The 27,951-nt window shown below is 39.7% G+C and overlaps 1 protein-coding gene across 4 annotated transcripts; it reads left to right on the top strand.

Moving 5' to 3' along the window:
- Nucleotides 1-270: 270 nt before the first annotated feature.
- On the top strand, nucleotides 271-27,715 carry slka (STE20-like kinase a). 4 transcript variants are annotated; one of them, XM_084735329.1, is made up of 20 exons: nucleotides 271-866; nucleotides 4,787-4,951; nucleotides 7,472-7,520; nucleotides 9,219-9,368; nucleotides 10,308-10,380; nucleotides 10,763-10,957; nucleotides 11,188-11,269; nucleotides 12,008-12,139; nucleotides 12,259-13,509; nucleotides 13,864-13,994; nucleotides 14,657-14,780; nucleotides 15,112-15,291; nucleotides 17,725-17,817; nucleotides 19,790-19,861; nucleotides 21,866-21,995; nucleotides 23,911-24,035; nucleotides 24,127-24,321; nucleotides 24,802-24,927; nucleotides 25,501-25,614; nucleotides 25,863-27,715. In XM_084735329.1, the coding sequence occupies exons 1-20, from the start codon at nucleotides 717-719 to the stop codon at nucleotides 26,007-26,009; spliced, it is 3,684 nt and encodes a 1,227-aa protein (XP_084591455.1). In that variant the 5' UTR covers nucleotides 271-716; the 3' UTR covers nucleotides 26,010-27,715. The 4 variants fall into 4 exon arrangements, with proteins under 4 accessions (XP_084591455.1, XP_084591453.1, XP_084591452.1 ...); XM_084735327.1 differs by lacking the exon at nucleotides 17,725-17,817; XM_084735326.1 differs by lacking the exon at nucleotides 19,790-19,861.
- Nucleotides 27,716-27,951: the final 236 nt, after the last annotated feature.

The raw sequence follows: 27,951 nt of genomic DNA, 5'->3' as shown, positions 1-27,951 counted from the left end.
GAATTCATAACTTTTACTTGTAATTAAGTATTTTCAGACTATGACATAGCAATGATTTGAGTAGTTGCTCCACATCTACTATTAACACTCACGAAAAAAACCCCATAAAATATAGTTAATATAACACTGTTTGTAGTAGTTTAATGTATTATTCATTGCCTCCCTGCTAATTTAAGTGGGTAAACTGTCTTGGTCACCTGTTCTTTATTAACCGTTTTATTTTGAAAGTTTTTAACGGAAACACTAACACTAACGTCAGATACCTGACGCTAGTCCGCTAACTTCTGTATGGTCAGTCAACCGAAGCATGGGGACCGTTGACTCTTGTGTTTTTAGTCGCTAACGTTAGCTAAATGATGAAAATGTTACGTCGAGCGGTTGATATGGTCGGTATTTGCTGTTTTATTTTTTAAAAGCGGAAACGGTAACCTGTGCGGCACGGTGAACTCCTTTCTGTGCCCCCACCTCCCCGACCAGCGTCCTGTGAACACTGCTAGCTATGATGTGATTATGAACAACTGCCGTCGAGGGAAGTTATAATTGACATTATCTTAGTTGAATGGCTACAATAGCAGCTTGTCTGGCTTCATTTAACGCCTGCATGCTGTCATTTCGTTAGCCATTTCGGCTCCGCGTCGGGAGTAACCGCTATATTTTCTTGGCGGAAATAACCGAAGAGACCGCATCCACAGCACTGTAATTCACGTCCGAAAAAGATGTCTTTCTTCAATTTTCGGAAGATATTCAAGTTGGGGCCTGATAAGAAGAAGAAGCAGTATGAACATGTACACAGGGACGTTAACCCAGAGGAAATATGGGACATCATTGGGGAACTGGGAGATGGAGCATTTGGGAAAGTGTTCAAGGTAATGTATTACATCCGCCTTGGGGTTTTCTAACCCATTTCTTAAACGTCACTCGCTTCAATGGTGCAAGCAGGTCATAACGTTAAAATGACAGTAACTAGTTGTAGGACAAAAAAACGTCCAGGCCACATCCTGAAAGCCGCTAGAAATTGAAATGTTCGTTTCATGCGTGTTTTGACAGGTCACAGCATAAACTGTGTAAACTGTAACTGCTACCAACATGCTAAAAAAATCCCTCCATGAGGATATAAACACACCTGTGTTTAGTGACAGCTTAAAATCATCTGTGTTAGAGGCATTTCTTATGTTGAGGGATTAAGGTAGGCCCTGATATATTGTCAGGTTATAAACATGACTTTGCCATGTCATTGAGTTGGTCTCAGTCAAACTGTTGAAGGTTTTGTTCACTTCCACAGAATCAACATGGCTTCTCAAATGTCAGACTGGGTTGTGTAAGAAAGATCAGAGACTACACAGATAAACAAAAACTGCGAGAGCAGGACATGCCTTTAAAGGGTCAGTTCACCCCCAAATCCAAAATACATATTTTACCTCTGTGCTGTAATGCTATTAGCCCATCTAGATAGTTCTGATATGAGTTGCCACGTTTTTGAGATATCAGTCATAGTGATGTCTGCCGTCCCTTGAATATAGTGGAGCTAGATGGCACTTAGATTGTGGTGCTCAGAGCACCCAAAATACATTTGGAGACATTAAAATCAATGAAAGAGTCTTTAAAGACAATGACTGGGGTTACTCAAGATAATCCACAGACTTTGTTGTGAGCAAACGATCTTCTTTCTACTGTCCGGCAACCATATCAGCCTTATTTTTCTCTTTGTTTATTGGTGCTTTGAGCTACGTCAGCCCAGCCACGTGCCACCTGCAGGGTTCTTACAGGTGTTGGAAATCCATCAAAATTTTGGAATTTTAATGTAATATATTCAAGGTTTGAAAAGTGCTTGGATTGTAGATAGAGTTTTTTAAACTGCTTGAAATTGTAATTGCATTTCTTTCAAATTAAATGGCTCTTTGACTGAATAGTTTGCTTTTTGGATAGACTCAAAGAGTGTCGGATAAGTCTGAGAAAGCCAGTGACGTCTAATTTAATGTGATGAAGATATAAAATGGGGCCTAAGTCAAATATGTTATTTAATGGACAGTAAGGTGACGGAAAAGCTTCAAAATGCACCTTGAAAGTGCTTGAAAAGAGCTGTTGGAGCTAGTGCATCCAGTGCTATTATATGTGAGAGAAGGCATTATCTCCGGCTGATATCTCCAAAACTCTTTGGGGTTGAACTGTCCCCTTTAATATTATTATATTATAAATATGACTTTGCAGTGTCATTGAGTTGGCCACAGTCAAACCGTTGAAGGTTTGGTTCACTCCCTCAAAATCAACATGGCCTCATAAATGTCACAAACCAGATTGTCTAAGAGAGATCAGAGGACTCACAGAGATAAACAATAAAAACATCCTGAGAGCAGGTGCCCTTAAAAGTCAAATGCCCTGAAGAATTGGCTATTTGTGAGAAGGGACTTTGTTTACAAAGGCAGGGGCAAGTAGTTTGTTAATGCCATACACTGTGACAGGTGTGTGTATGTAAATTCAGTGTTGTGGTTAACACTTCTGGTTGATGGTCTATTTGTTTCGCCAACACATTCTGTACATTATACATGAGGTGGATACAATACCTGTAACACCAGTACAGCATAATGCAAATTTAATGAAATAGCCTCAAAACAATGCTTGGATCTATTAATATTCAGTTTTTGTTGAGAGTCTTGAGTGCTAGACAGGAGTTGTTTCCTTCTGTGGTTATCTCTAAGGCTGTAGTTTGCAGTGTCTGATTGCATAAAATGGCGAGGTATTCATGGTTTTGTGTCCACCACCTGTAATCTCTGCTAGCAGGTTATCTTGGTGTGAATTTGTATTTGGCTGAGAACACCCTTCGGAAAGGTCAACAATGTGAGAAATATTCAGCTCAAATAACAGTTTATGTCTTGGGGTGGAAGATAAATGGCATTTTTGTTGTTGTTCAATCTTAACACAACCTCTTCTTAAACATCTTTCAAGAAAGGGTTTAGGTGTGTAATAAAATTTTAACACAGACAAGTTATCAGATGAGAAATGTAGGCAGTCTGGTTGAAATTGCTTTCACATGAAGCTCTGTCTCGTCATCAATACAGACTCTTTTATTGCAGCAGCCTCAGTTGAACAGATTTCTCTCCCTCTCTGTAACCTCATGTTGTCCCTTCCTGGAACTCTTGTGATCAAATAATGCAGCTGATGGCCCAGAAATCCTCATTTCCACGTCTTATTAGCTGAGTAACTAGCTCTGATGAAAGCCAGAAGACTTTCATGCCTCTTCAGACTACATAGAGAGAGAAATATTCATTTTTGTGTATATGGAACACAGAAAAGTGGTGGATAGGAGCTGCCTTCATCAGGTCATATTACTATCATCAGCACAAACCACGTATTACATCAGATATTTCTCAGGCGTTTGATGGCTGCCTCATTTGGGCGGGGTGACAAAAATTACCAGCAAAGTGTGAATCAGTTGTTAAAGAGACATGAACACAGCATAGTGTGTATTGTACTTTTTTTTATTCTTTAAGAGGTGTGTCATTTTTTGGATCTAATATAAATTTCTTACATAATTCCTTTTGCACATCCCATCAGGTAATGTAATTAGACTGATATATGTGTGTTTTATGAAAGACAAAAATTCAGCTCTTCTGCCAAGTAGTGTGACCATAAAGTACAGCTGGAGAGGTGTTCTTATAGTTGATTCACATTAAGGTAGGTGAAATTATTTTGCAGTCTTAAAAGATCATATAAAACATGTGGGGGATTGCTTGATATGACTCTCACAAATGTGAGTTTAGTGTAAAATGTCACATATAAAGTGACTGGCTCCATTTTAATAGCTCAGTAACAGACAAATTATCGCTACCCTCTCCATCATTTAGCTAATATTGAATCTGCATATGTATTAGTGATGGTCTGTGTTAGACAGGCGTCGGCCAGAACAAAGGGAAAGACACAGAGAGTGTGTCAGGTCAGAACTGTGTAAATATAGGGTGTGACACACTCCTAACACTCCCTCCCTTTTCTTTTTCCTTAACTCCCTGAGATTGTGTCTGTATCCATAAACATTAAGTCCAAAGCTAGCCTTAAAATAACTTCTCGGCTACTTGTTTGACGGAGTGTGTGCGTGGTAATTTTTTGTGTTAGTCTCTTCAGTACAGCCAAATCAGGAATGAAAATTTGGGGGCATGTGTTGCCAGTATAGATGAACATAAGCTGTTTCTCTACTCTGATACTTATTAAATCATAGATTTTACTGCCACCGTTACTTCACATTTGACCCAATAGTAGGCGTATCAAAGTGAAAGGAAAGAATGAAGAGAGGGGAGAAAAAGAAAAGGAGGAAGTGAGCAAGCGTGACAAACTTAGCTTTTGTGAGAGTAGGTCTGAAGATGATGGGGCCTACTGTAAATATTTTGACTTCAAATGGTTTCTGTGGTATTTTTCTACTGTAATTTTCCCTTTTCAATATATAACAACATGTTCTCACAAGGTCTCTATGAAATTTATTTATAGAGATTGCTTTGATCTACACAAGCCATAAAGTGTTCCGGTGTTTATAGCTCTAGCTTCATAAAGGCTTTTGTCTTAAATTAAATTGTTAGTTGTGTCGGATGTTTTTCTACAATAACCACTTAACACTGCTGCCCCAGCAAAATAAGATGTGCTGATTGTTCTGTAAACCAGCCAGCAGTATCAGGAATATATTGAACAGCACACTCAATTGATATAAGCCTTCTCTTTGTTTTCTTTCGTTCCAGTTTTTTCTATGTTGCGTATTGTGAGAATATAATCAATCTACTTTTGTTGTCACTGTTGATTTCAGGCTCAGAACAAGCAGAATGGGACCCTCGCTGCTGCCAAGGTTATTGACACAAAGACAGAGGATGAGTTGGAGGATTACATGGTGGAGATTGACATTCTGGCCTCCTGCAACCACCACCACATCGTCAAACTGCTGGATGCCTTCTATTTTGAAGGCAAACTTTGGGTAAGTAACTGAGTGCAGGGCTGAGAGAACTGTGTTTTGTTTTTTTATTCTCATGTGTTGCTCTTGATTTGAAGCCAAGGAGACACAAAGGCAGTGAACCAGTCACGCAAGGAGACACAAATTCATCACAAGCCAGCATTCGTTTCTCAGGAATGACTTGTGTATCATTCTATTAAAGGGAAAATAGCAATGTATTTTTTTCCCCTGTTTAAAACCCATCATGTGACACAGTCAGATGCTAGGCACAGGCAGTGCAAGGCAGTGATTCCATGTTCAACAGCAGGATTGCTGGATCTCCAAGAAGTCACAGGTCATAATTACATATTATAGATTATCATCTCATTTTAAATGATGGATTATGTTTCTGCAGTGTAGGTTAAGGAATGTTCTGATGACAAAGCCTGCCACTTCCAGCTGAATACTCCCCATTTGTACCTTATTTTTACCTTCCCACAAATCTTAAAACAATGAATATGGTTTCTTTATAGTGACAGAAAGCTAAAATTATCAAAACCAATTTTTAAAAGACTTCTTCAGCTGCTTGCTTATGAAGCTATTTCAGTGTGAGCAGAGGGTTGAGTCACAATGCCTTTTTAATACATAGTCAGTAGATCTCATTCTGTGTGCAATAAGAGGCCCCAGAACAATTAGGTCTTGGCAGGTGGTGTCATGTGACCGTCCCTTGTGGACTGGCCACATGTATGGGATGATAATGGAGTGGTTTTGGTGGCTGGAGAAAGTGCCTGTGAATAATTTAGAGCCGCATACAGGTTGTCCCTCTGGCCCCTGTCTTAAAGCAGCATGATGAATGTATAACTAGCTTTGCATGTGTTTGGTTGAGTTAATATATAATATGTTCTATTTTTCAACAAAAGATTAATCCAAGCAGATATGTTGCTGCAAAAGAGATGATTTATTTGCATGCACGATGTTCAATTTAACCTGAGATTTTGAGCAGCATAGTTTAATTTGTGTAAATTTGTAACATCTGTCAGAATCATGAGGCCCCAAATTACAAGCGAGATTCCCATGGCACGAGAAATTGTTATGCAGAACAGGAAGAACTGCTTGGGTTCGCCTCTTTGTTTCAGTCCCTGAATAGAGGGTGGTGCTCGGTTGTAGCTTTGATTGATTTTTGTCTATCATCTGATACTATGAGCTGCCAACTGACTGGCAATGCCAATATAGATGAAGTGGTGTCGGGTACATTACATCAGCTGTTACAACTGAGGTCAGACGCTGGTCAGTTTTACATCTCAATATTAGCGGGGCGTTGTGTTCATCTAATGCCCTGCAGTTTCACGGAGATAACCGAAATGTGCTCTGTGAACTGGTGAATCCATAGTTTCTGGATCTTGTACAGCAGACTTTTTGGTTTAAGCATGTCAGGAGTAGGGTTGCAAATTTTCTGCTTTTTCCTAAACTCATAGTTGGACGTGTTAATCATCATCAATAATCAATTAATCATTATTAATTTACAAAATACAAAATGTACATCTTTATCTCATTTTGAATTTTATTGAAACAATTCTTGCTGCACATTAGTTATGTGAAACAGTAATCATGAAACACAAACAATTTAAACAAACATAACAATAGAATGAAAAGGCTCTTGCTCAAAATGGCTGCTCTTTTCTGTCTGGCCTTATTCAACAAATTGCTCAGAACAATGTCAGATGATCTGCCTGTTATTGTCATTTCCTCACAACGCAGAGCAAACCAACCTGAGAGAAAACCCATGAGCGCCACAGAAATTGTACACAAAACCTAGATTGTGGGTTAATTGATTTATGATTAATCATCAGCATCCCTAATAATTATTGATATTGACTGAAATGAAACATTTTATTGTGATATATTTTTCAGCTATATTCCCCAGCTGTATATGAAAATGTTGGCTTGAGGCTTTTTCTCCTTAATATATTGTAGTGCTGTTAACCCAAATGAGGAAATCATTTTTCATCAGAATGTATGATGAAATATCCTGGATGTGAGTCATATGTAGCCATACACTTACATCCTTATACACCCTCAAGAATAAAATAGTAGAGTATATTTTGTAGAAATTGTTTCAACAGGATGACCAACCATCACAACCTACTCTGCTTACTTGGTGCATAAAAATCCTGTTGAAAAGGTGCATCAATAAAGAAACTATAAGAGAATCCCAGTTAGTCTTTCCAGTTTGCACAAGAACCTCTCCTTATGTTTCCATCCAATGAGGACTGACACATAAAGACTGTCCTGAAATGGAGAGGAAAAGATGTTTCTATATGTGCTCAATGTGGCTGTTTCATGTCTGATCAATCGGCTTCTTGGAATGTCTCCACTGTGAAATCAATAACATAGAATAGAGATTGTGATGTCTTTCCAGTAAAGGTCATGTTGTTCACCTACATTACATGATACAAGTTCCTCCTTTAAGACAACGATGTGCTATGAGAGGAGGTAAATTTGGGATTCACTGCATTACAGTACACATTACTCATTGGTCTGCTTTGTTTTGTTTTACTATTGTAGATTCTGATCGAGTTCTGTGCGGGTGGTGCAGTGGATGCCATCATGCTGGGTAAGTCCCTCATTCATTGAAGGAAACAGAAAATTATTATACAGTCCTGGAGCTTTTTTCTTTGCTCCATCGTCAAGTGCCAGCTCTTTTTATTCCATCCAGAAGCCTCCTCTGTGGGATTTTTTTTCCCTCTCCCCATTTGGAGAGGCCATTCCAACTGTGTAATTATTGTAGCTCAGATTTCAAGGAGTGGTTAGTCCACTTCTAATGTGTGCAGTTTCTCTCTCTTGAACCTTAAAGACCTCAGCACTTTTTCTTATGTGTGGATTGCCCTGACAAAGAGGATACCAATTAATTCACTTAGCTGTTGGATGTTGATGCATTCTGCTCTGTGGTCTGACTCACACAGAATGGATTTCTTCCCCCAGATTTGTCCAGTCATACATGCTGGCTGGTGTCAGGGTGGAGTTTTGTTCTCCAGTTGCTATTGGAAACCATCAGGCCATCATATTTTATGCTAATATGTCCAAATGTTCAATTCAGTTTTTATTTATTATAAGTGTGCATCACCCGAAGAGTCTCTGTGCACTTTTCAAGTCAATTTAAGTGAAACAGAAAAGAAAAAACACAATATTACATGTAGAAGTACACACAGATACATACACACACAAGTAGTAATATTTTTACAACAAGATGTATGTTAGTAGATTTTAATAACAGAGATCTTATAAGTATATTGGGGTTGGGGTAGCTACTTGTCAAGTATAAAGAACAGTCAGTAGGTCAGTGATTTAGTTTTCTTGCCAGTGAAATTAGGGGATATCCAAGCGAACAGAAAAAAAAATGTTTTTCCAGCCTGGGTTTGAACTTAACGGCAGAGCTTGACTTCTGCATATGTAGTGGCAGTTTATTCCAGAGGAGTGGAGCTTGGTGGGTGAAAGCTTGGCCACCGAAAAAATTGAAGATTATTCAAGTAACTGGGATCAAGGGAACACAAAGGACATGATGGAGTATATTGAGAGATAATGCCCATTTAAAGCCTTATAGGTAAGAAGCAGGATTTTGAAATTATCTCTAGCGTGAACTGGTAGCCAGTGAAGAGATATTGGTATGAATGAAGAGATATCATATCAGTTTTATGTTAAAACTTTTTGGATCTTGTGAAGATTCCGGCAGCTGTGTTCTAAACTAATTGGATGCTGTCTGTTGCTGTCTTCGGTGGGCCAGAGAAAAGTGCATTACAATAGTCTAATCTGAATATACTGAAGGCATCTCCAAGAAGTGATTTTGATTTTATTAGGGCGCATTTGGGCTATTTTACAAAGATAAAAGACAGCAGTTTGTGTTACTTAATGTATGGCTGAAAAGTAAGAGTGGTATCAAATACAGTTTCTAGATTCTTAGCTGTATGGTGTTTGAGGAATTGTCCAACCATCAAGCTTAATGGAAATCTGTAAAAAAAAAAAAAAAAAGGTGAGGAATCGTTGACTGTTACAGGAAAATAGATTTGTGTGTCACCAGCATAGCAACGATACATTATGTTATTTTTTGTTTTTTTTTAAATGTGATCCAAGGGCAGCAAGTAAACACAGAACAAGAGTGGATCAAGTACCTATCTCAAGGAACGCCATATTTGAGCAGGAAGACATAGAATTATTGTATGCAACACTGTCCCAGCCTGTGTTTGTCAAAGTACAAAAAAAAAAACACAAAACACATGATCTCTCATGAATTATCTGTGTGCATGTTTATCTACAGAGCTGGAGAGGCCCCTGACCGAGCCTCAGATCCGTGTGGTGTGCAGGCAGACCTTGGAGGCCTTGTCTTACCTCCATGAGAACAAGATCATCCATAGGGACTTGAAAGCCGGAAACATTCTCCTTTCCTTGGATGGAGAAGTGAAACTGGGTAAAAAATCTGTCATCTTTTGCTTCTGCATTTGCTGTAGTGATATTTCACTGATTGCGAAGGATTATTCATCAAGGAAAGATCACTCATATTCCAGCTAAGCACACATGAGGGCACTCACTTTAGAGTACTACACAGAACAATAGTGGATTCATTGTTGATTTTCCTCTCAGATATATGTCCTTGGTGACCACTCTGAACCTTCCTGCAGGGCCAGCACTAATAGGCTTAAAAAGCTAATTAGTAAAGTCAATTGTGGATCCTTTTGCCATCAGTGCTGTGGCAACCAGCTGAGCTATGTGACTTTGGGGATGGTGGTGACAAATGCACAGCAGAGTGTTTACATATGATAAAACTGGAATGAGTCATTCATGTGGCATCAAGTAAAAAAATAGAAGAGAACTGTATTTTTTATACCACTTATGTTCTGTAGTTCGTTGAATTGGTTGCATAATACTCCGGAAGTAAAAGTATTCATGTTGCTGCTGTAGAGTCCATAGCTGCCGGCTCCCTGATGATTCATGTTCTGTAGGCAGAGGGTCATGACGCAGCCTGGCAAACAATAATTATCAAGCAGTCACCAGGGACTTAATGATAGATCTCTTTTTCCCTCTAATGTTTACGTACTGTAAGCAATGTGAGAAAAAAGAAAGCAAGCTGAAATGGTTTCACAGGTGACAGAACTGCTGGGTGTGATGATGAAGTCATTAGGAAAGGAAGATTGAGGCTTTTCTGACCACTAATAGGGCTTATGTTTGAAAGCTTGAAGCAGGTTAGTTGAGAGAGAAGTCTACTATAACTGTGTTGCTCTGGTACGCATGTGATATATGTTATTATATGTCTACTGTTCCAATGGATTCACAATACAGAGAGTGTTATTATATCGTTTGGTTTGATTCACCGATTAAAAAAAAAATCATAATTCATTTCTACTTTCAGCTGACTTTGGGGTCTCTGCTAAAAATACCAAGACATTACAGAGAAGAGACTCTTTCATCGGCACTCCATATTGGTGAGTCATACAGCCTGCATACAAGAGGGCATTCACCCCTTTCCATCTGATAATTGTCTTAGCGTGCCCCACGGCTAGGGGTGATAATTTCCTATGCGGTGGCAAAAAAGCTGTCATGGAATGTGGGATAACAGAAAAAGCCTCATTCAGCAGTTTGGATGCACACTGCTGTTTGATGACCTCAGCTTAAAATCCTGATTAGGCTTCCTATCTTTCAAATTCCAGACCAGAATGCACGCACATAGGATTTTACTGTCATTATTTCAGTTAACCTTTGGGGATCTGAAACAAATTATGCGCTATGCCTGAATGCACACATCCACTTGCGGTCCAAAATTAGCTCAATGCTAATCACAAAATCCACTGACTTCTCATTCTGCAGGATGGCCCCAGAGGTGGTAATGTGCGAAACTTCCAAGGATCGTCCTTACGACTACAAGGCCGACATCTGGTCCCTCGGGGTTACCCTGATAGAGCTGGCACAGATTGAGCCACCCAACCACGAGATGAATCCCATGAGAGTGCTGCTGAAAATAGCCAAGTCCGAGCCACCCACACTCATGCATCCCTCTCGCTGGTGAGATGGTGCGCTGGTGATAACTAGAGGAGAGGTGGCACCGGAATACTTCCGGATTGTAGATAAGGATGTTGACTGTTTAATGTGTAAAAGCTTAGTGAAATGTGAATGCCTAACTGACAGGAAGAAGAACTAAATTAATTTTTTTCCACTAAGCAAGACCCAGGGACACTTACTCTGGTCTATGGCCTGCAGGCTGACTCTTTCTTTTATTTATTTATTCTTGAAAGGTCACCAGAATTCAACGACTTCCTGCGGAAAGCACTCGATAAGAATGTGGACAATAGGTGGGGCTCGGTACAGCTTCTACAGGTGAGCTGCCCTTCTCTGTTAACTCCTTAATGTTACCTCACAATATGCAACCATCTACACAGCCTGCAGAATAACCCAAAGTGTGCATACACACGCTGTGACATATTTTAAGAAGTGTCATTTTCTTCTGTGCTGTTTGTGTTAGAGCTGCAGCGATTAGTCGGTTCATCAATTTGTTGTCAATATCAACTTTTAAATTAATCACCAGCTATTTTAATAATTGATTCATCATTTTGAGTTTGTCCAAATTCTCCCTATTTCAGCTTCTATCTGTTGCTGAATCTGAAATGTGAATATTTTCTGGAGTCTTCAGTCCTCTATGACTGTAAATTGAATATTTTTGGGTTGTGGACAAAACAGTAAAAGATGCCCCCCTTAGTTTACTTGCTAATTTTGCTTAATTCCTGGATGTCTATGGGATCATGATTGTGTTATTTGGTTCCTTAAACACTCAACATTTGAGCCAAATTAGCCTCATATTGCTGTTTGACATAACTTCAGACTACACTTAATACATGAAAACCATTTGTCCAGGCATTTTTTAGTTTTTTCAACTCTGAGAAAGTGGGGAAGACAGTGTGAAACTGTTTGGAGCTCCTCTGTGGAGATCCATTGATAATGGAATAAGTCGTTAGTTGCAGCCCTTGTTTGTTCTTAGATTTGATTCAGTCTTAAGTTTGTGAAGGATAAAGATTTCTATTTCATGTTGATGTCTTGTGTTTCTTTCTATCTATGCAGCATCCTTTTGTTGCCAATGTAACTGATAGCAAACCTCTCAGAGAGCTCATTGCCGAGGCCAAAGCTGAAGTCACTGAGGAGATTGAGGACAGCAAAGAGGAGGAGGAGGAGGAAGAGCCTGATACACCTGTGGTATGTAGTTTTATTGGTGTACGTATGTTATCGTTAACACCTTTGTGAAAGACAGCTGTGGCCTTTTCTGTCACTTACTGATGACCTATTGTGATGTTCATATTTCTCTGTTGGCTCAGGCGGCTCCTGGGCACAAGCGAGCGCCATCAGATGCCAGCGTGGCTAGCTCAGAGGATGACAAAGTCCCACCGACTCCCTCCACACTGGAGTCTGTTACAGAAAAGACGGAGGTCGAGCTTGCTGAGGACCGAACCAGTGATAAGCTCTCTGATGAAGGACTTGGAACAAGTGAGGTCGACAAGACTGAGGAGGAGAAACTCAATGAGGTGTCTGATGCCAGTAATGAAGACCTGGCACCTGGACTAATAGAGCCCACCAAGGACTTGATCTCACAAGAGCCTTCCGAACCTAAACCAGAGGATGGTCAAGCTGTAGAGATTCCTGCTGAGCCGGTAGTATCAGAGTCAGAACAACCTGTAGATACAGCGGATACCCAAGAACATGAAACAGATGGTCAGGAAACTGAGGAGGAACAGAAGAAGACACAAGAAGAGAAAGCAGAGGATGAACCTACCCAAGTTATAGAAGAGGAAAAAGAGGAAGAGGAGGTGAAAGAAGTGGAAGAAAAAGAAGCAGGTACAGAAGAATCCAGAGAATCACAAGAGCATCCTGAAGATGCACCAAAAGAACCAGAATCCACATTAGAAGAAGTGGTACAGGCAGAAGAAGAAATCAAAGAACGAGATGAGGAGATACCTCAAGATAAAGCCACAGAGGACAGAATAGAAGACACAGCTAATGGAACTGATGTAAATACAGAAATAGAGAATGTAGAATCAAATGTAATGGACACAAACATAAATGGAGACACAATGCCGAGTGTGGAAGAGCCCCCTGCAGAGGTTGTGTTGGAGACGGAGGCCATAGAAAGTCAGCCAGAGGAGAAGCCTGAGGATGAGGTCCCTGAGGAGGCAGAGCAGCCTGAACAAGACAATCACCCCAGAGAGGAAGATGAAGTAGATGGGCAGGCACCAACTGAGTCCACAAATGGAGTCAGTGATGAAGCCAAAGACCCCTCTGAGGATTCAGAGCAGCTGGTTCCGTGTAAAGATGTCCCTGTGAAGGAAGACGAGGAGAAAGCCGCTCCTACAGATGAGAGCACTTCCCAAGATGCTGTCTCTGTCCCAGAGAGTGAAACGGATTCAGAAAGCAAGCTGGAGCATGGAAGTCCCGCTGTGATAAAGCTGGATGTGGAGAAGGACTCTGACTCTGGAAGCAGCTCTGCTGCTGATAGCAACAGCCTTGACCTCAATCTGTCCATTTCCAGCTTCTTATCCAAGAGCAAGGAAGGGGGTTCTGTGTCGATGCAGGTACCACAATCTGTCTCTCACTCGCAACCTCAGTTATTAAACTATCAAGATTTTGTTTTGGGGTTAATTTTTTTTTTTTTTACCTATTTGAACATAATTATAGGGTGGGGTTACAGGTTAGTAGATTCATTAGTAGAAATGTAATTGCATGCATTAATTTGTACAAAATTGGCAAGCAACCAACCAAAAGAAAGGGAAAAAAAACAAAAGAAAACAGACAAACAAGCAAAAATAAAAACATTTGCCATACCCAGCTCCACCCCACAAAATCCCTCCCTTTGGATCCTTCTTAACACACCCACTCTGGGAGATAAATTTATCATCACTTTTTAAACATCTCTGTTTCATTTGTAGGAGTCAAAACGTCAGAAGAAGACTCTGAAGAAGACACGTAAGTTCATGGTGGATGGTGTAGAGGTCAGCGTGACAACATCAAAGATAGTGACAGATAACGACACCAAGAGTGAGGAGATGAGGTTCCTGAGGTACGTCTGCATCCAGTCTGTTCACCATACAGTTGGTCTAAATATGTGACATGGCCTATTTAACATGCCTGCCTTAAATAGTTCACGTTAACTTCACAACTCCCACAGCTTTTTACAAATGCCAGATGGGCTATCTCCCGTGATGAACGCTGCATTATGTCTCTGTCATCTCCCATGTTGCCTTTTAAAGACATGAGACATGCTGCTCTGAATGTTTATACAAGTGCTGCCTGACTGTTTGCGCTTGGACTCATGACCTTGTGTCAGTAATGTTAAAAAGTTAAGAGTTAATATTTGTCAGTTTAACAACTACTGATTCACAAAGTAGGAAGATAAGTCTCCTATTCAATATTAATGATTAGACTTTATTAGAGGGTAATTTTGGACACGTCACAATAGAACTATACTGTAAACTTATGTGTATTGTTTCCCTCTGTCAGACTATTAGGAGATGTGATTTCACTTTACTTATTATTTCTCGGTTTTGTCTAATTTAATACAAAGTACAGCTTGTTACATCTTATTAGTGTGACCAAAATTCCAGGAGTAAAAAATGAGAGTTTTTTGTGAATAAAATCCTATATTTTCAATGACAAACAACTGAATTTGAGATGAGTCAATATGGTGCCACCCTGACTTCAATGTTGGTGTGGTTTCCTCAGGCGGCAGGAGCTGAGAGAGCTTCGCCTCTTGCAGAAAGAGGAGCAGAGGGCCCAGCAGCAGCTGAGCAACAAGCTGCAGCAGCAGAGAGAGCAGATCTACCGGCGCTTTGAACAGGAAACTACTGTGAGTCAGTTTGTTCATACCACAGCAGTGTGATGTTTTTTTTATTTTGCTGGCTCCTAGGAAACAAGCTGCTGTATCTCAAAGTTGATCAAAATCTGATGGAGTGACTTATATGAAGCATATAGGCTCTATCATTTATCATTTACTCATTCAGCATTTCTACTGTGAAGTGCAAATTCTCTTATTCTTTTTTACAATTAATCTTTCCCTTCCTCCTGAGCAATAAAGGCTTGAACTTGTCTGTATTAATCTTATGATATTGTATCCCATATAAACACTTACAGTCATCTTGTTAGACTGATGCCAGTGTCTGTTAATTTCGACTGTGCAGGCTAAGAAGCGCCAATATGACCAAGAAGTGGAGAATCTTGAGAAGAAGCAGAAGCAGACCATCGAACGACTTGAACAGGATCACACCAGCCGGCTCCGAGACGAAGCTAAACGCATCAAAGCAGATCAAGACAAGGAGCTCTCCAAGTTCCAAAACATGCTGAAGAACCGGAAGAAAGAGGTATGGACGGTCGTGCATGGCTGTTTCTGCATGAAAGCACCTTTAGTGGGCTGATTAGCTCTTAACTGGGGGAGCTGGGGGTCATAAGCATTTGCATGTCATAGATACAAGCTGTTTAATGGTGCATGTGTTTAACAACTTAGCCGGTGGCATACTTGGCAGCATTGCATTAATCCTATGGGAGTGGTGCGTCTTGCTGTGATTTCTCCTACTGTATGTGTGCAATGATAGCAACAGACAGACTGTGCTATCCCTCTCCTCGATGCTGCTAGCTCCATGTTGTTGTATCCATTATTCATCAGCCCCAAGGCTTCTGATTGCCTCCTCAGCAATCCTGTGCTTCTGTTTGTTATTTTTAGAGAACAGTTTAATAAAAGTTCAGTTTCAGGCTAAGGATAAAACCTTATCATGATGGTGTGCTGGGCTTCTTATAAAGACATGCTAGGTTCTTTATTAGCCTTTTTGCCTCTTTCTCTGTTTGGCACCCTTACTTGCTTTGTAGGATTTTTTTGGGTGTGCTTAAAGTTGTTGTGTTTTGCTTTGTGCAGCTTTTTATGACAGTAGTGCCTACTGGCATCCATTGTGCACTATGATGCCGTGGTAGTTGTACTGTTCTCAATCTGCTTTCTGGGCCACGTGGCGTATATTTTCATTGTGCAGGTTGGCTTAAAGTGGTTGCTTCAGCTTTCAGCTATGTACTTTGCTGTGGTTGTTAAGCTGCAAAAATATAAGCTACTGCCTATTAATAAAATGTGTTTGTTTTTGTTTTTTTTTTACTTTTTGTTATTTGCAATTTTATATTCTTTATTCAAAATGTACTGTTATTGTGTATTTAACTAATCATGTCTCTTGTATGAGTGTGTGAGGTGGCTTTGGTCATGGGATGGCCGATTTCTGAAGATTTTTCCAAGTGGTGTTGGGCTCATTTTGGGAAATTAGAAAGACTTTGATCAGAGTAACTGATGTGGAATCATCTTTATCGTTTCTATTCAAGGATTCAAGGAATTTATATATTAGATTCATTAAAATGCCAACAGTGCGTTTTACGTTATATGTATTTTTACTGAAGCATATTCAGAATTTTGAATGATTCAGTTCTAGTAGCTTCATTTTCTACAACATGAACCAGAGAGAAGAAAAGAATGAGAACTCGCACTTACCCACCCAAAATAAACATAACAAACTAAAAAATAAACATAACAAACTAAAAAAGATTAAAAAAGGGATAAAAAAGTATGTACATATACATACCAGCATACAAACACACACAACAGTGCATCCTAATACAAGAATAAATTAATTCACTGTTGGATGCCTAATGAATAATTTTGTTGAGTGTCTTCAGGTCAGACACAGACAGATAACCAAACCACACTATTCAACCTCCTGTAAGAACACGTATAATAGTGTACTGTTAGAAATTGGCCAGAGTTTTTGTAGACATACTTATTTTCTCAAGGCACCTAAGAAAAAATACTCACTGTTATGCTTCTCTCTTGTTGTGGCTTGAACTGAGACCGCCTGTGGCCCACCTGTGCTCACAGTAATCGTGGAGGTTATTTCCCACTCACTGTTTGTGGCCTCTCTTTTAAAGACATATCTGCCCACACACAGAATGCATCATAGAGACCTAGCTGCTGTAGTGTAGCCACGAGTTTCACAATTGCACACCGGTGTAAAATACTGAGTTTTAGTCTATGAACAGCAATCTGGCGTAGGAGTGCAAGACAAAAGAAACAGCATCAGTCGATAAGCAAACTGAAGTGGGTCAGAAGGGTACCAGGTAAGATTTTAAGGTTTTTCATTTCATTTTCACTGAAGTCAGAGCAACTTGCCTGTTCTTTTCCACCTGACATGTTACCCAAGATTTCTTAGGCATAGGTATGATCGGTATTCTTTCAAAGCAGGTAGAAACCAATAAGAATGAAAATATTTTATGTTTGAGTTATAAATGGAGAGTTTCTGAGCAGTCCACATGTCGGGGCTGTTAAACATTTAGAGGTTGTTGTTGGCAGATGATTCCAACTCAGTTACTCTTTTTTGATTTCTAGAGGCAAAATAATCATCCTGATGGCTGTGGGACTTAATTCAAAGCAAAGTAAAACAAGGAGAGCTGATTTTGAGACTAACATCTTCTGCCATGTACCAGTCAAATCTTTCTTCTGACGAACTTATGACTTGATTCTAACTCATGCGGTCAACTTACAGTTCTGACATGCTCTGAAAAACTAATCAAAAAGGCTGACTGACTCGTTCAAAGGAACGTCAAATGCAGGCCATGGGAATAATGCATGCTGACTTCCAATCAGTTGGTGGCTGGTTGTAGTATTTCTCCTCTCAAAGTGGTCCGTGCATGTTTCTGAGTGTTGTTGGCCAGCTTTGTTAGATTTTCAGAAAATACAGCACCAACCAGTTTCTGCACACACACTGTAGGCCAAACAAGAAGTTGGACAGTCACCCAAACACATGAGAAAAGAGCTCATGAAACGCTTAAAGGAGGATCTATCACTCCTTAAGACTGCAGAGGTAAATGTCTCCCTATCTGTGAAAGAGTAAGATTACTCTTTCTCTCTCTTTCTCCTTCTCTCTCTTTCTATAATCTCATTCAGTTTTGTTTTCATCTGCACCCAAAGGAAGACTTGCTGTGTCTGTAATCGTTCCCTATTTGCTGTCTAGAAGTACACTGTATTAACTCTGTGTTATTTTATTGGAGTGATTGAACTTAGGTATGGCTGACAGTATGGTAAATCTTAGGACTAAAGAAACTGTGGTGGAATTAAAACATAAGAGGACATAAATCAAAATGAACTGTCATGAAACACTGCCTGGTTTTTCTACAAGTCAAATTTCAGCCATGACAATAAAGACTGATCTGAGGTCCTGAATGAGCACTTAAATCATTTTTTATCATAACTTTGGTTGATGGTTGATACTATCAAATGTTAGTATTGTATTGTTTTTAAAGATATGGTACTGAAGAAGTACTTTTGCCACTCTTAGCACTGAGTGACACATGCAAGTTGTGATGTGCTTGGTTGCTTTTCAAGCAGGAAAAGAATTGGTGGCCTGGTTACACTGCAGTAACAGAATCTTGATTCATATTTGATCAGCACTGCCTAGTTTGACAGTTTTATCTGAGTTTCGTGAGCCCAGTGTGCTACACTCAAAATTTGACGTCAGATGTGTGACTTTCCAGATCTGGACTGGTGACCGGTGCTGTAAATAATTGTGTCAAACCTGCCCCATATTAAATAAAAGCCTGTGACTGGCCCAAAAGATCCAGGACAGGTGGAAATCTGTCTGAATGGGAGGATGAGCGTATCCGCTGCTGTTTCCAGGCTACAGATCAGCCAAAATGGAGTCACTCCCATCAATTTATTTATCAACAAATTGTTTCTCAATTCACTTTCCAGAAAACCTAAAACGATATATCAATATCAGGATATTACATTGAGAGCTGAAACAATTAGTTGATTATTCATTGGTTGATTGACAGAAACGTTTATTATCAAGTAGCTGTTTAAGTCATTTTAAGCAAAAATAATATTTAAGTCTCTGGTTCTGACTACACTGAATGTCAATATCTGTGTTGTTTTTTTTTCTGTGTCCTCTTATAATAGTAAAGTGAATTTATTTGGGTTTATAACTTAGTGCCACAAAACAAGACAGTTGGGAAGTTGTGATGGGGATTTTTCACTAATTTCTAACATTTTATACACCAAATGATTACTTGAGAAAATAATCAGTACAATAATTGACAATGAAAATAGCTGTCAGTTGCAGCTCTAACGAATTATCCATACTTCGATAGATGTTCTCCTCTGAAAATGCCTACAATGGAACAAAACAAGTCTTGTCTACTAAACATCCCACAGTACAGTTCTTATGTGGAACTGACAATACACGTGTCAGTGATGATGATGGAAATGATAAAATGATTCGTGAGTGTCCGCTCTCATTTTACTGCTTACCATAGAGCACCCTGCAGTGTTTATTATGTAGTGAATAAATTAATGAACGAGGGAGTGACTGCAGACACAGCATTTGTTTCCACAGACATCTGTACTGAAAACCCTTTTCAAACTGTTTTCCTGTGCATCTTTTATGAATTAGACATGTCATGTGGACAAAGACCTTCTTTTGTTTGAGGTAACTCTTAGATTATTAACACTCAGTGAGCCAGTAGCATGGAAAGTAACAAACCTTCTCTGTTGCAAGCTGGATTATACTTGAGCGCTAGAATTATGAGCTGCTGTCAAGCATGAGAAGAGGTATTAATAACTAATTAACTGACATCCTCCTAACATTCAACCAGAGCTGTGCTGTGCGCCTTCAACTCACCCATATTCCCAAAGTGGGAGAGGGCCATCTCTTACATAGCTTAGGAAGAATCAGTGTGTGGTGGCGTGTGTGACGATGTGTGTGAAAGAGTTCCTCAGCCTGCTGTGTGCTGTCTGTCCCTGATCAGGGCGAGTGCGCTGTGTGCTCTCCTCCGCAGGCAGTGGCCCAGGTTATGATACAGTCTTTTCAGTTGTCCTCATGCGCACTCTTCAACGCTCAGATGCAGGATGTAAGTCCCCCTCCCCGCCCAGCCTGTTTCTCTCCGTCTCTGGCCCATACTTAGATGTGAGCAAAGTCAAGTGACAGGATAGTTTGTGACATTGCAGTTTTACTTTAAATACGACACATGTAAGCATGGGCGGTGTTGTTTTCTGAGTGTTGTCATCACTGTGTTTGTGCAGTGGTTCTCTCCTCCTCTCCTGCTCAGTATTTTTCCTCCACCAATCCACAAATGTTCCACATCTAGTCTGTGTATTTTATATATTGTATAACATCATTTGCATCAGACTAGATTCAGTCTGACAGTAAACATGTACAGCGCTCGCTCTTTCCCGAGTGGTGGTGTAGTTGTTGATCCCCTTCTATCTGGATCCATGTTTGTCTCTGTCAGCCAGGGTCCAAATATAGACTGACTGCTTTATAGGAAAGATGTAAAAGTCCCTTGTATTGTGCATTATTTGGGTATGTTGTCACATTTTAACCAGCTCAATTTGGATTCAGCAGTAGGGGAGACTGGGGAAGCTTGCAACACTTTTTTTTGCATTTCTCTTAGTTACTCACTTACTATTTGAACTTGACTTGACAAGTAGATCATTACATATTAAATTTGCATCTGTTTGCAAATTACCCATATCATTTAAAGATAATTACAGACATATCATAGACAATGTTTATTTGAATGGAAGAAGTTAGATGTTGCTTTTGACACCAACTGTGGGGACAGCGGCAACACAATCAGCATGGTAAATATACATTTAATTTCACTAAAAAAGAAAAGATGCATTTTTTCCCCAATCATTTCACAGTATTTCTTTATTTATTACCAATGTGTATCAAATAACGGTTATTGTTTTTTGTTTAGGCCTACCTTGAGTGCAAGTGAATGTGCAAATGTCACGGATGCTATTCAATCTCTCTATATTTCAGAGTGAAACAGGAAGAATGGAACAATTGGCAATGAAACAAACTTTTTTTTAAACATTTGCATTTATATATTTGGATGAACTATCCCTTTATGTACTGTCCAAACTGCAGCTGCCCCAACTCTATCAGCCATTACAGAAAATCCTGTGCTTACCAGACACATTGACCTAGATACATGCTAACATGTCAACTGCAGGTCAACAAAACAATTATTCAACTTGAGGAAGTTTTGATTAATTCATTAAAAGTGTGGGGTCAAAATGACAAAATACAGCTCCTAAAAATACTTTCATACCTTCAAAACATTTTTTATTTTATTATTATTTTTTTTAATAAAAGTATCTGCAGATGTCTTCTGTCTTCTTGGTGGGGACAGGGTCTAACTGAGCATGCGCAGAATGAGTGTCATCACTCTAGCATGTTACTAATTGAAGAATAAGGCTTGTTATAACCTTCCCCTGTTGCAACCTTCCCTAGTCTACCGTAAAATAATAATGCTATATAGTTTTTCTTCTAATAAATAAATAAACAAATAAATTGAATTCTGTGTAATTATATGATCAAATATGCCAAATCATAGTTTGGCACCAGCTGGGTGTTAGAACCCTTAAGAATATATTTTTACATTGTTTTAAATAATGTGTAAAGATTGAAAAGAAAATTAAATTAATTGACAGCTCTGGCTCGTTCTGTAGTGAGTCATACATAACGTAGGCTGGGCTCTGGACGATGTGAATGTCAGTATCGATGTTGTCTCACATAAAACTGTGAATCTGAATCTTTACTCAACTGTTAACTTTTCTTTCTTTCTCTCTTCACCTCCATTGTGGATCGTTGCCATCCATGATCTCTGAGTGTCTCCTCTTCTGACTCCAGTTGATGATGTGACATCTTAGTGCTCTGTGTTGTACTGAACTTGGAGTGGTTGACTTGACTAGATTATATAAGTTTGTTTCAGGCCGTTTATATGATACATTAGGTGCATTGGTACTGTGACATGTTATTGTGCTGCTGTCTCTCTCTGCTGTCCCTCTGTATGATGGCTTCATCTGGCTGCTTCTCACTGCTCTTCTTCTCTGTGGCTCCTCAGGAGCAGGAGTTTCTACAGAAGCAGCAGCAAGAGCTGGATGGAGCTCTAAAGAAAATCATCCAACAGCACAAACTGGAGATTGCCACTATAGAGAGAGACTGCCTCAACCACAAGCAGCAGCTGATGAGAGGTAGGAGGAGGAAGAGCTGTTTGACAGATTAAACCAGCCCTCATCTTTATTGCTGCTCACCACCTTCTAAAGCATTTCTGAATGTGCATTTTCTGTGTTATAGGCAACTTCTAATTTCAATTTATGTCATTATGACAGGAAAATGAGATTGTAGAGCCTAGTAAAGCTGCTGAAAGCATTGAAGCTGCTGTGGTGCATTCATGTGCTGTGAGAAACTAGAGCTGCCCCCTGAAATTCTGAGTTGAATCATCAGTTGGAGACCCTTCAGTCAACTGAGATTCTTCTTACAAAAAATGCACAGAGATAACATTTCGGTGATGAATTATAAATAAGGGGGGTAAATATATTTGTATATTAGCCAGTGCACTTATTAGCCCAAAAAAGATCCTTGTGACAAGATGTGCTGGTGGTTAACTAATGAGCAAGGGTGAAACGGGTGATTGGTAAACAGGTTTCAGCTCTAATTTTTTTAGCTGCATAATTGTACACAGAGCAATGCAACAGCCTGACACGCTCTAAACTTTACAAACTCAGTCTCAAAATAACCACAATCGATGAAACTAAGTGTGATGGAAGCAGAGAAGAGTGATAGAAACAGAGTGCAGGTGGCACGCTATCAGCCACTTCACCCCAGTGCACCACTGAGTATGCAGGGCAGGTGAGGTTTTGCTTGTTTGCTCGTTTTTACCACTGATAGGCTGAGAATATTTTTTAAGATAGTAAAGCTGTTTTCACATGTGCACTCTGAACTATGAACATGAAGAGAGTGCCCACATCAGATGTGTTCACACATGTTGGAAATACTAGTGCAGCAAGACGAGAAGGACGTGAGTTCAAAAAATATTAGACTAATGTAGGCTGATACTGATTGGCAGATAGTCTGGCTTCATAGGCAAGCAGCTGCACACTGCAGCATCATTAACAGGCCTGTTCGCTGCTCCGCATGCTGAGCTGCTCTGTTCACACATGTAGCTTACCCGGACTGAGGACCAGGGAGCTGGCTGGGTTAAATTTGGACCAAAAAGTGCAAACATTTGTCATCTTCAGCTTCATTTAAACTTGGCAGAAACAACATTTCTTTTTTCAACAAAAAATTCTTAATTTGTCTTTCCACCGTTTCAACAATCACCAATTCTGGTGTGGTCGAAATTAAACCCCTAATTTATGAGCATACAGGGTAGGTGATGCAGACAGTGGCTGCAGTGCAGTCAAGAGCCAGGCAGTGGTGCGCCAGGATTTTATAGGTTTTATAGAGTGTGTGTGTTTCACATCACAGATGATGGAAGAAAGGCATTAAAAGTCAATTCCTAATGGTGCAACTTGCTTTTGTAAGCTGATACAGGAATATAGTGTGGCACACTGAACTGAAAAAAAAAATCATCTCAAAGCCGTATTAAATGGCCAAATCTGATTCAACTGAAAAAAAAATCAAAAGTGCCTACAGCCCTATGAGAAGCGTGAAACTTCTGGTTCAGATTTTCCAAGGACACAGCTGAAGGCGCCACATCAGCAGACTCTTGTTATCAGTCCATGCTTGGATTACATTACCATTAAATCTGACAAAACAGGCAACATGATGTGAAAGATTACCTCTCAAACATCAAGCATCCTGTATAGGTTTCAAGTCTCCTAGTTCATTTTCATAACGGACAGACTGAAAGAAAAAAAGAGTAGTCCTTTTTGACTTTGGATTCACCTTCAACTAGCAGAGTTTGTCAGTGACTTCTGAGTATGACATGCAGACACAGACGTGCTGTTTGAGACGACATGTTACAGCTTGTCCAGTCTGCTGACAGTGTTGCCTGTTTGTGTTGCTTTCGTCACTCTACTCGTCACCAGCTAACATGCATGTGCATGTCTGCTAACTCATACTTGTGTCACATTAAAACATGTCATGTGTTTGTGTGTCTTGTAGCTCGCGAGGCAGCCATGTGGGAGTTGGAGGAGCGCCACCTGCAGGAGAAGCACCAGCAGCTCAAACAGCAGCTGAAAGACCAGTACTTCCTGCAGAGACACCAGCTGCTGAAGAGGCATGAGAAAGTAAGAGCTTAAAGAGAAATCTGCTCAGAGAGAACATGCAGTCTTATTTTAATAACCCAGCTGAACTCAAAACTGTGCGTGTACTTTATAGGAAATGGAGCAGATGCAGCGCTACAACCAGCGGTTGGTAGAGGAGATGAAGAACAAACAGACCCAAGAGAGGGTTCGCCTGCCTAAGATTCAGCGTAGTGAGGCCAAGACCCGCATGGCCATGTTCAAGAAGAGCCTCCGGATCACCGCCACTGGGTCCATCACCCCAGAGCAGGAGAGAGAGCGGATAAAGCAGGTACACACACTGTTGACTCATGCCATGGTTGTTTCTGACTGATCATGCATGTTCTTAATTTAGCAACATTAGGTCACTCCGGAATAGAGTCACACCTCAGATCTGTCCAACACAAGCACAGAACTCTTAATGAGCCTGACCACAAACTTTCCGTAAAGCTTCACTGGCTCTATCATCCTGTTGTTTCTCTTAGTGTTGTTCAGACCAGTGCACAATCTTGGAGGAAATCCTGAACGTCTTAAAGAGATAGTTCAGATTATTTGAAATGGGGTTGTATGAGGTACTTACTGATGGTTGGTGTAGTGTAGGTGGTTGACACACTTCCAGTTCAGAGAAGCAGGAAGGAGAACCAGAATAGAAGCTAAGTAATGTACCGCTGTATGCAGGGTCCACTAAAATGGATACCAAAAAATCACATAATAGCTCAGTTTGGTGCAGTGGTACTGGTTTATTACAGTCATCTGTCGTGTTTTGGTCTAGTTTGCTTCTCAGGAAGAAAAGAGGCAGAAGAATGAGAGGCTGCATCAACACCAGAAACATGAGAACCAAATGAGGGATCTGCAGCTGCAGTGTGACTCAAACATCAGGGAGCTGCAGCAGCTACAGGTGGGGCAACATACACACACTTCTGTGTGTTAATATGTTTTAGATCACATTTTGGACTGTGACAAATCCTCATAAAAATAAAGTGTGAGGAGAGAAAAGAGATATGTGACTCCAGTGTAGAGTTATTATAGTTTTGTATTTCTCACATTTTAATTTTATTTCATTTTTAATGTTTGTTTTCAAGTCAGTTTAGTTCCAGTTAGTTTTCAGAGTTGGTTTGCTCATTTCAGTTTAGTTTTTTTAGTAATCTTCATGAAGGCAACTGACTCGCTATCATCTCAGACATCTCAGTCTTTAACAAACATATGCACCACTGCCTTCTCATGCTTTTTGTGATGATAAATTTGACCTAATTGACTAAGACTAAGTTAAAGCTAAAGCTAAAGACATTTCCTTTATATTTTTAAAGTTTTTATTTTTTGCTTATTTTTCAGTTAACTAAAATGTTTTTGCAATCTAGTTTGAGGTTTTAGTTTAGTTTTAACCTTGTTCCAGTGCAGATACAGTAAGAGAGTAATGGAGGTGTTGTTCATAAATTCTGAGGGTGCCGTGTTAATCCACGATTTCTTACAGAATGAGAAATGCCACCTTCTGATTGAACATGAGACCCAGAAACTGAAGGAGCTGGATGAGGAGCACAGCCAGGAGATAAAGGAGTGGAGAGAGAAGCTCAGACCCAGGAAGAAGGTATACTTAACATCATGCAGGGCAATGAGAAATATTGATACCACCAATTTCAGTATTTTTAATCCCCCCCCCCCCCCCCCCCCCACTTGGATTTCTCAAGACTTTTGATATAAATAACACATTTATTAGACTGGAACAATTCAGAGTTTCTACTGCAGTTTGTGTGAGGCCTTGTTGTATAATGCCTGTACTAAAGCGGTCACCGTCCATGTGTTTGACTCAGTGTTTGTATCTGCTGCCCCCTGCAGGCGTTAGAGGAGGAGTTCACCCGGAAGCTGCAGGAGCAGGAGGTCTTCTTCAAGATGAGTGGTGAATCTGAATGCCTTAACCCCACTGCCCAGAGTCGAGTATCCAAATTCTACCCAATCCCAAACCTGAACAACTCTGGTTTATAGCCTCGCGTTTGTCCGTGCTGCAAAACAGACTATTCTTATCAAAGTCGGCTACGCTCACAGACTGTTCATAGTGGTGGAGCGGCGTCATCTCTCTGACCGTTACTGATTAACATGAATCTGTCTTCACTGCTTTGATTCCACCGTTAGTGAGCATGACGTGCCTACACACCATTCCCTCACTTAATCAGATTTTCTCAGCTCATTGGGGAAACAATGAGAGACAATATGCACTTTTTTGAGCATGTTCAAATTTTAAAAGTCTGCAGTTGGTAGCTAAAGGCCAATCACACAGCCTGCTACAGTATGAATGATCTCCAGTGCCTCATGTTCATTTTATTCTGCATTTAGGCCCTTCTTCCCTGTGTTTTCTACAGCTTGCAGTAAATACAACGCCCCCTGAATGTCTTGCACTTAAATAACTGGTTATCATTTCCACCCATAATCACAAGATGCTGAGAGATTATTTTAAACAATTCAAGATGGTGATTAAACAAACTGCTGCATGTATGGTAGAGCTGGTTCAAGGTGATCAGTCGGTGAACTCAAAAGAAGAAGTCTGTAGTTGTAAGACTTTGTTGCGTATGTGTAGTCTTACGTGTCTTATGTTGTCACAAGGGTCAAAAACAGCGCCATGTTCATGAGGCTGTGAGTTCAAATTACAAGGAATGTACTATGTTGTAAGTGATGCTCTGAGTGAAATGTTACATGTCTGCACCTACATATGAAGTTTAATCAGATACTGTGCTTACCTTGAGGAGTTTACAGTCTTGAGAACAAAAATATATCTGTTGCATTTTAGTGCTGTACTCCCAAACGTACACTCCCCAGTTTAGTTAAACACAGAGCTGACCTGTTACTTCCTGGACAATGATATACTGTTTTTTTTATATATATATTTAGAAATTAAATCACTTTACTTCTGGGAGTTAGTTTGAGCAGTTGTCTCACAAACAAATGCTTTGTTGTGAAGTATGAAGACATGATTACTAAAGGAATGTAAAGCTGTTGATTTGCACTGTTTTGCCACTTGAGCTAAAGAAAAAATATGCAGTAGTAAACTGTCAATGCATTTTTGACAGTGAGTCACCTTTGTCTCACCCAAGCCTATTCAAACTCCAAACTGACTGAATCGTTTCAACATTTATGCCTGTTTTTTACTCATTATTTTACCTTTTTTCAAATCTGCCCTTGGTATTTTAGTTTTCTAAACATGTATTCCTGATGTATTGATGCTGTAATCGCTCTTTTTGGTGAGCTTCTGCTCTTGCTGAGACCAGTGTTGTATGAAAGGTAAAATGCTGTATCTGTAACTGTATGAATTTCAAGGTGTATTTTATGAGCAAAGTGTTGACAGTTCACAAGAAGAGACCTGCTTCAAGATGACCTGATTAGATTATTTTGCATATCATCACACCATGTTCTAATTTCTGTCTGCTGACATTAACATTGACTAGACGTTTGTCATGAATGCTGGATTTTTATTGGGGTTATTGGAGACTGTGTCTTGTGAATTACACCACACGCCCCATAGATTTCAAATATTTTTTTATTTCGTTAAGTTACAGCATTTTTGATGTGTCGATAAGTTGTCATTCTACCACAACAAATATTCTTAGTATATGCATTTTTGATGTCAAATCAAATGTATTTAAAGTGTCTTTATAAATTGACATTTTTTTGTTGTTGTAAATAAAATATTGACTGTTTATTTGTCACCTTGAGTGAAATTATTTTCAATTTAGTCATGCAAACATCAAGACTCACAAGTCCAAAAATAGATTTATTTGCATGTCTCTCAAATATATTGATCAAATGTCAATAAGATCAATCACGTAAAACACAATCTGGGAACATTTTATTCATAATTTAATCTTGTCAACATTTAAAGGTATAAAGAAAATATATCAATTTCAGTGCGCTCTCATACAAAAATATACAATCC

Source organism: Lutjanus erythropterus, chromosome 14 (assembly GCF_056507025.1).
Source record: "Lutjanus erythropterus isolate fLutEry1 chromosome 14, fLutEry1.hap2, whole genome shotgun sequence".
Taxonomy (NCBI): Eukaryota; Metazoa; Chordata; class Actinopteri; order Lutjaniformes; family Lutjanidae; genus Lutjanus; species Lutjanus erythropterus.
The sequence above is the reverse complement of the archived record's forward strand: the minus strand, read 5'-3'. Positions and strand labels throughout refer to the sequence as shown.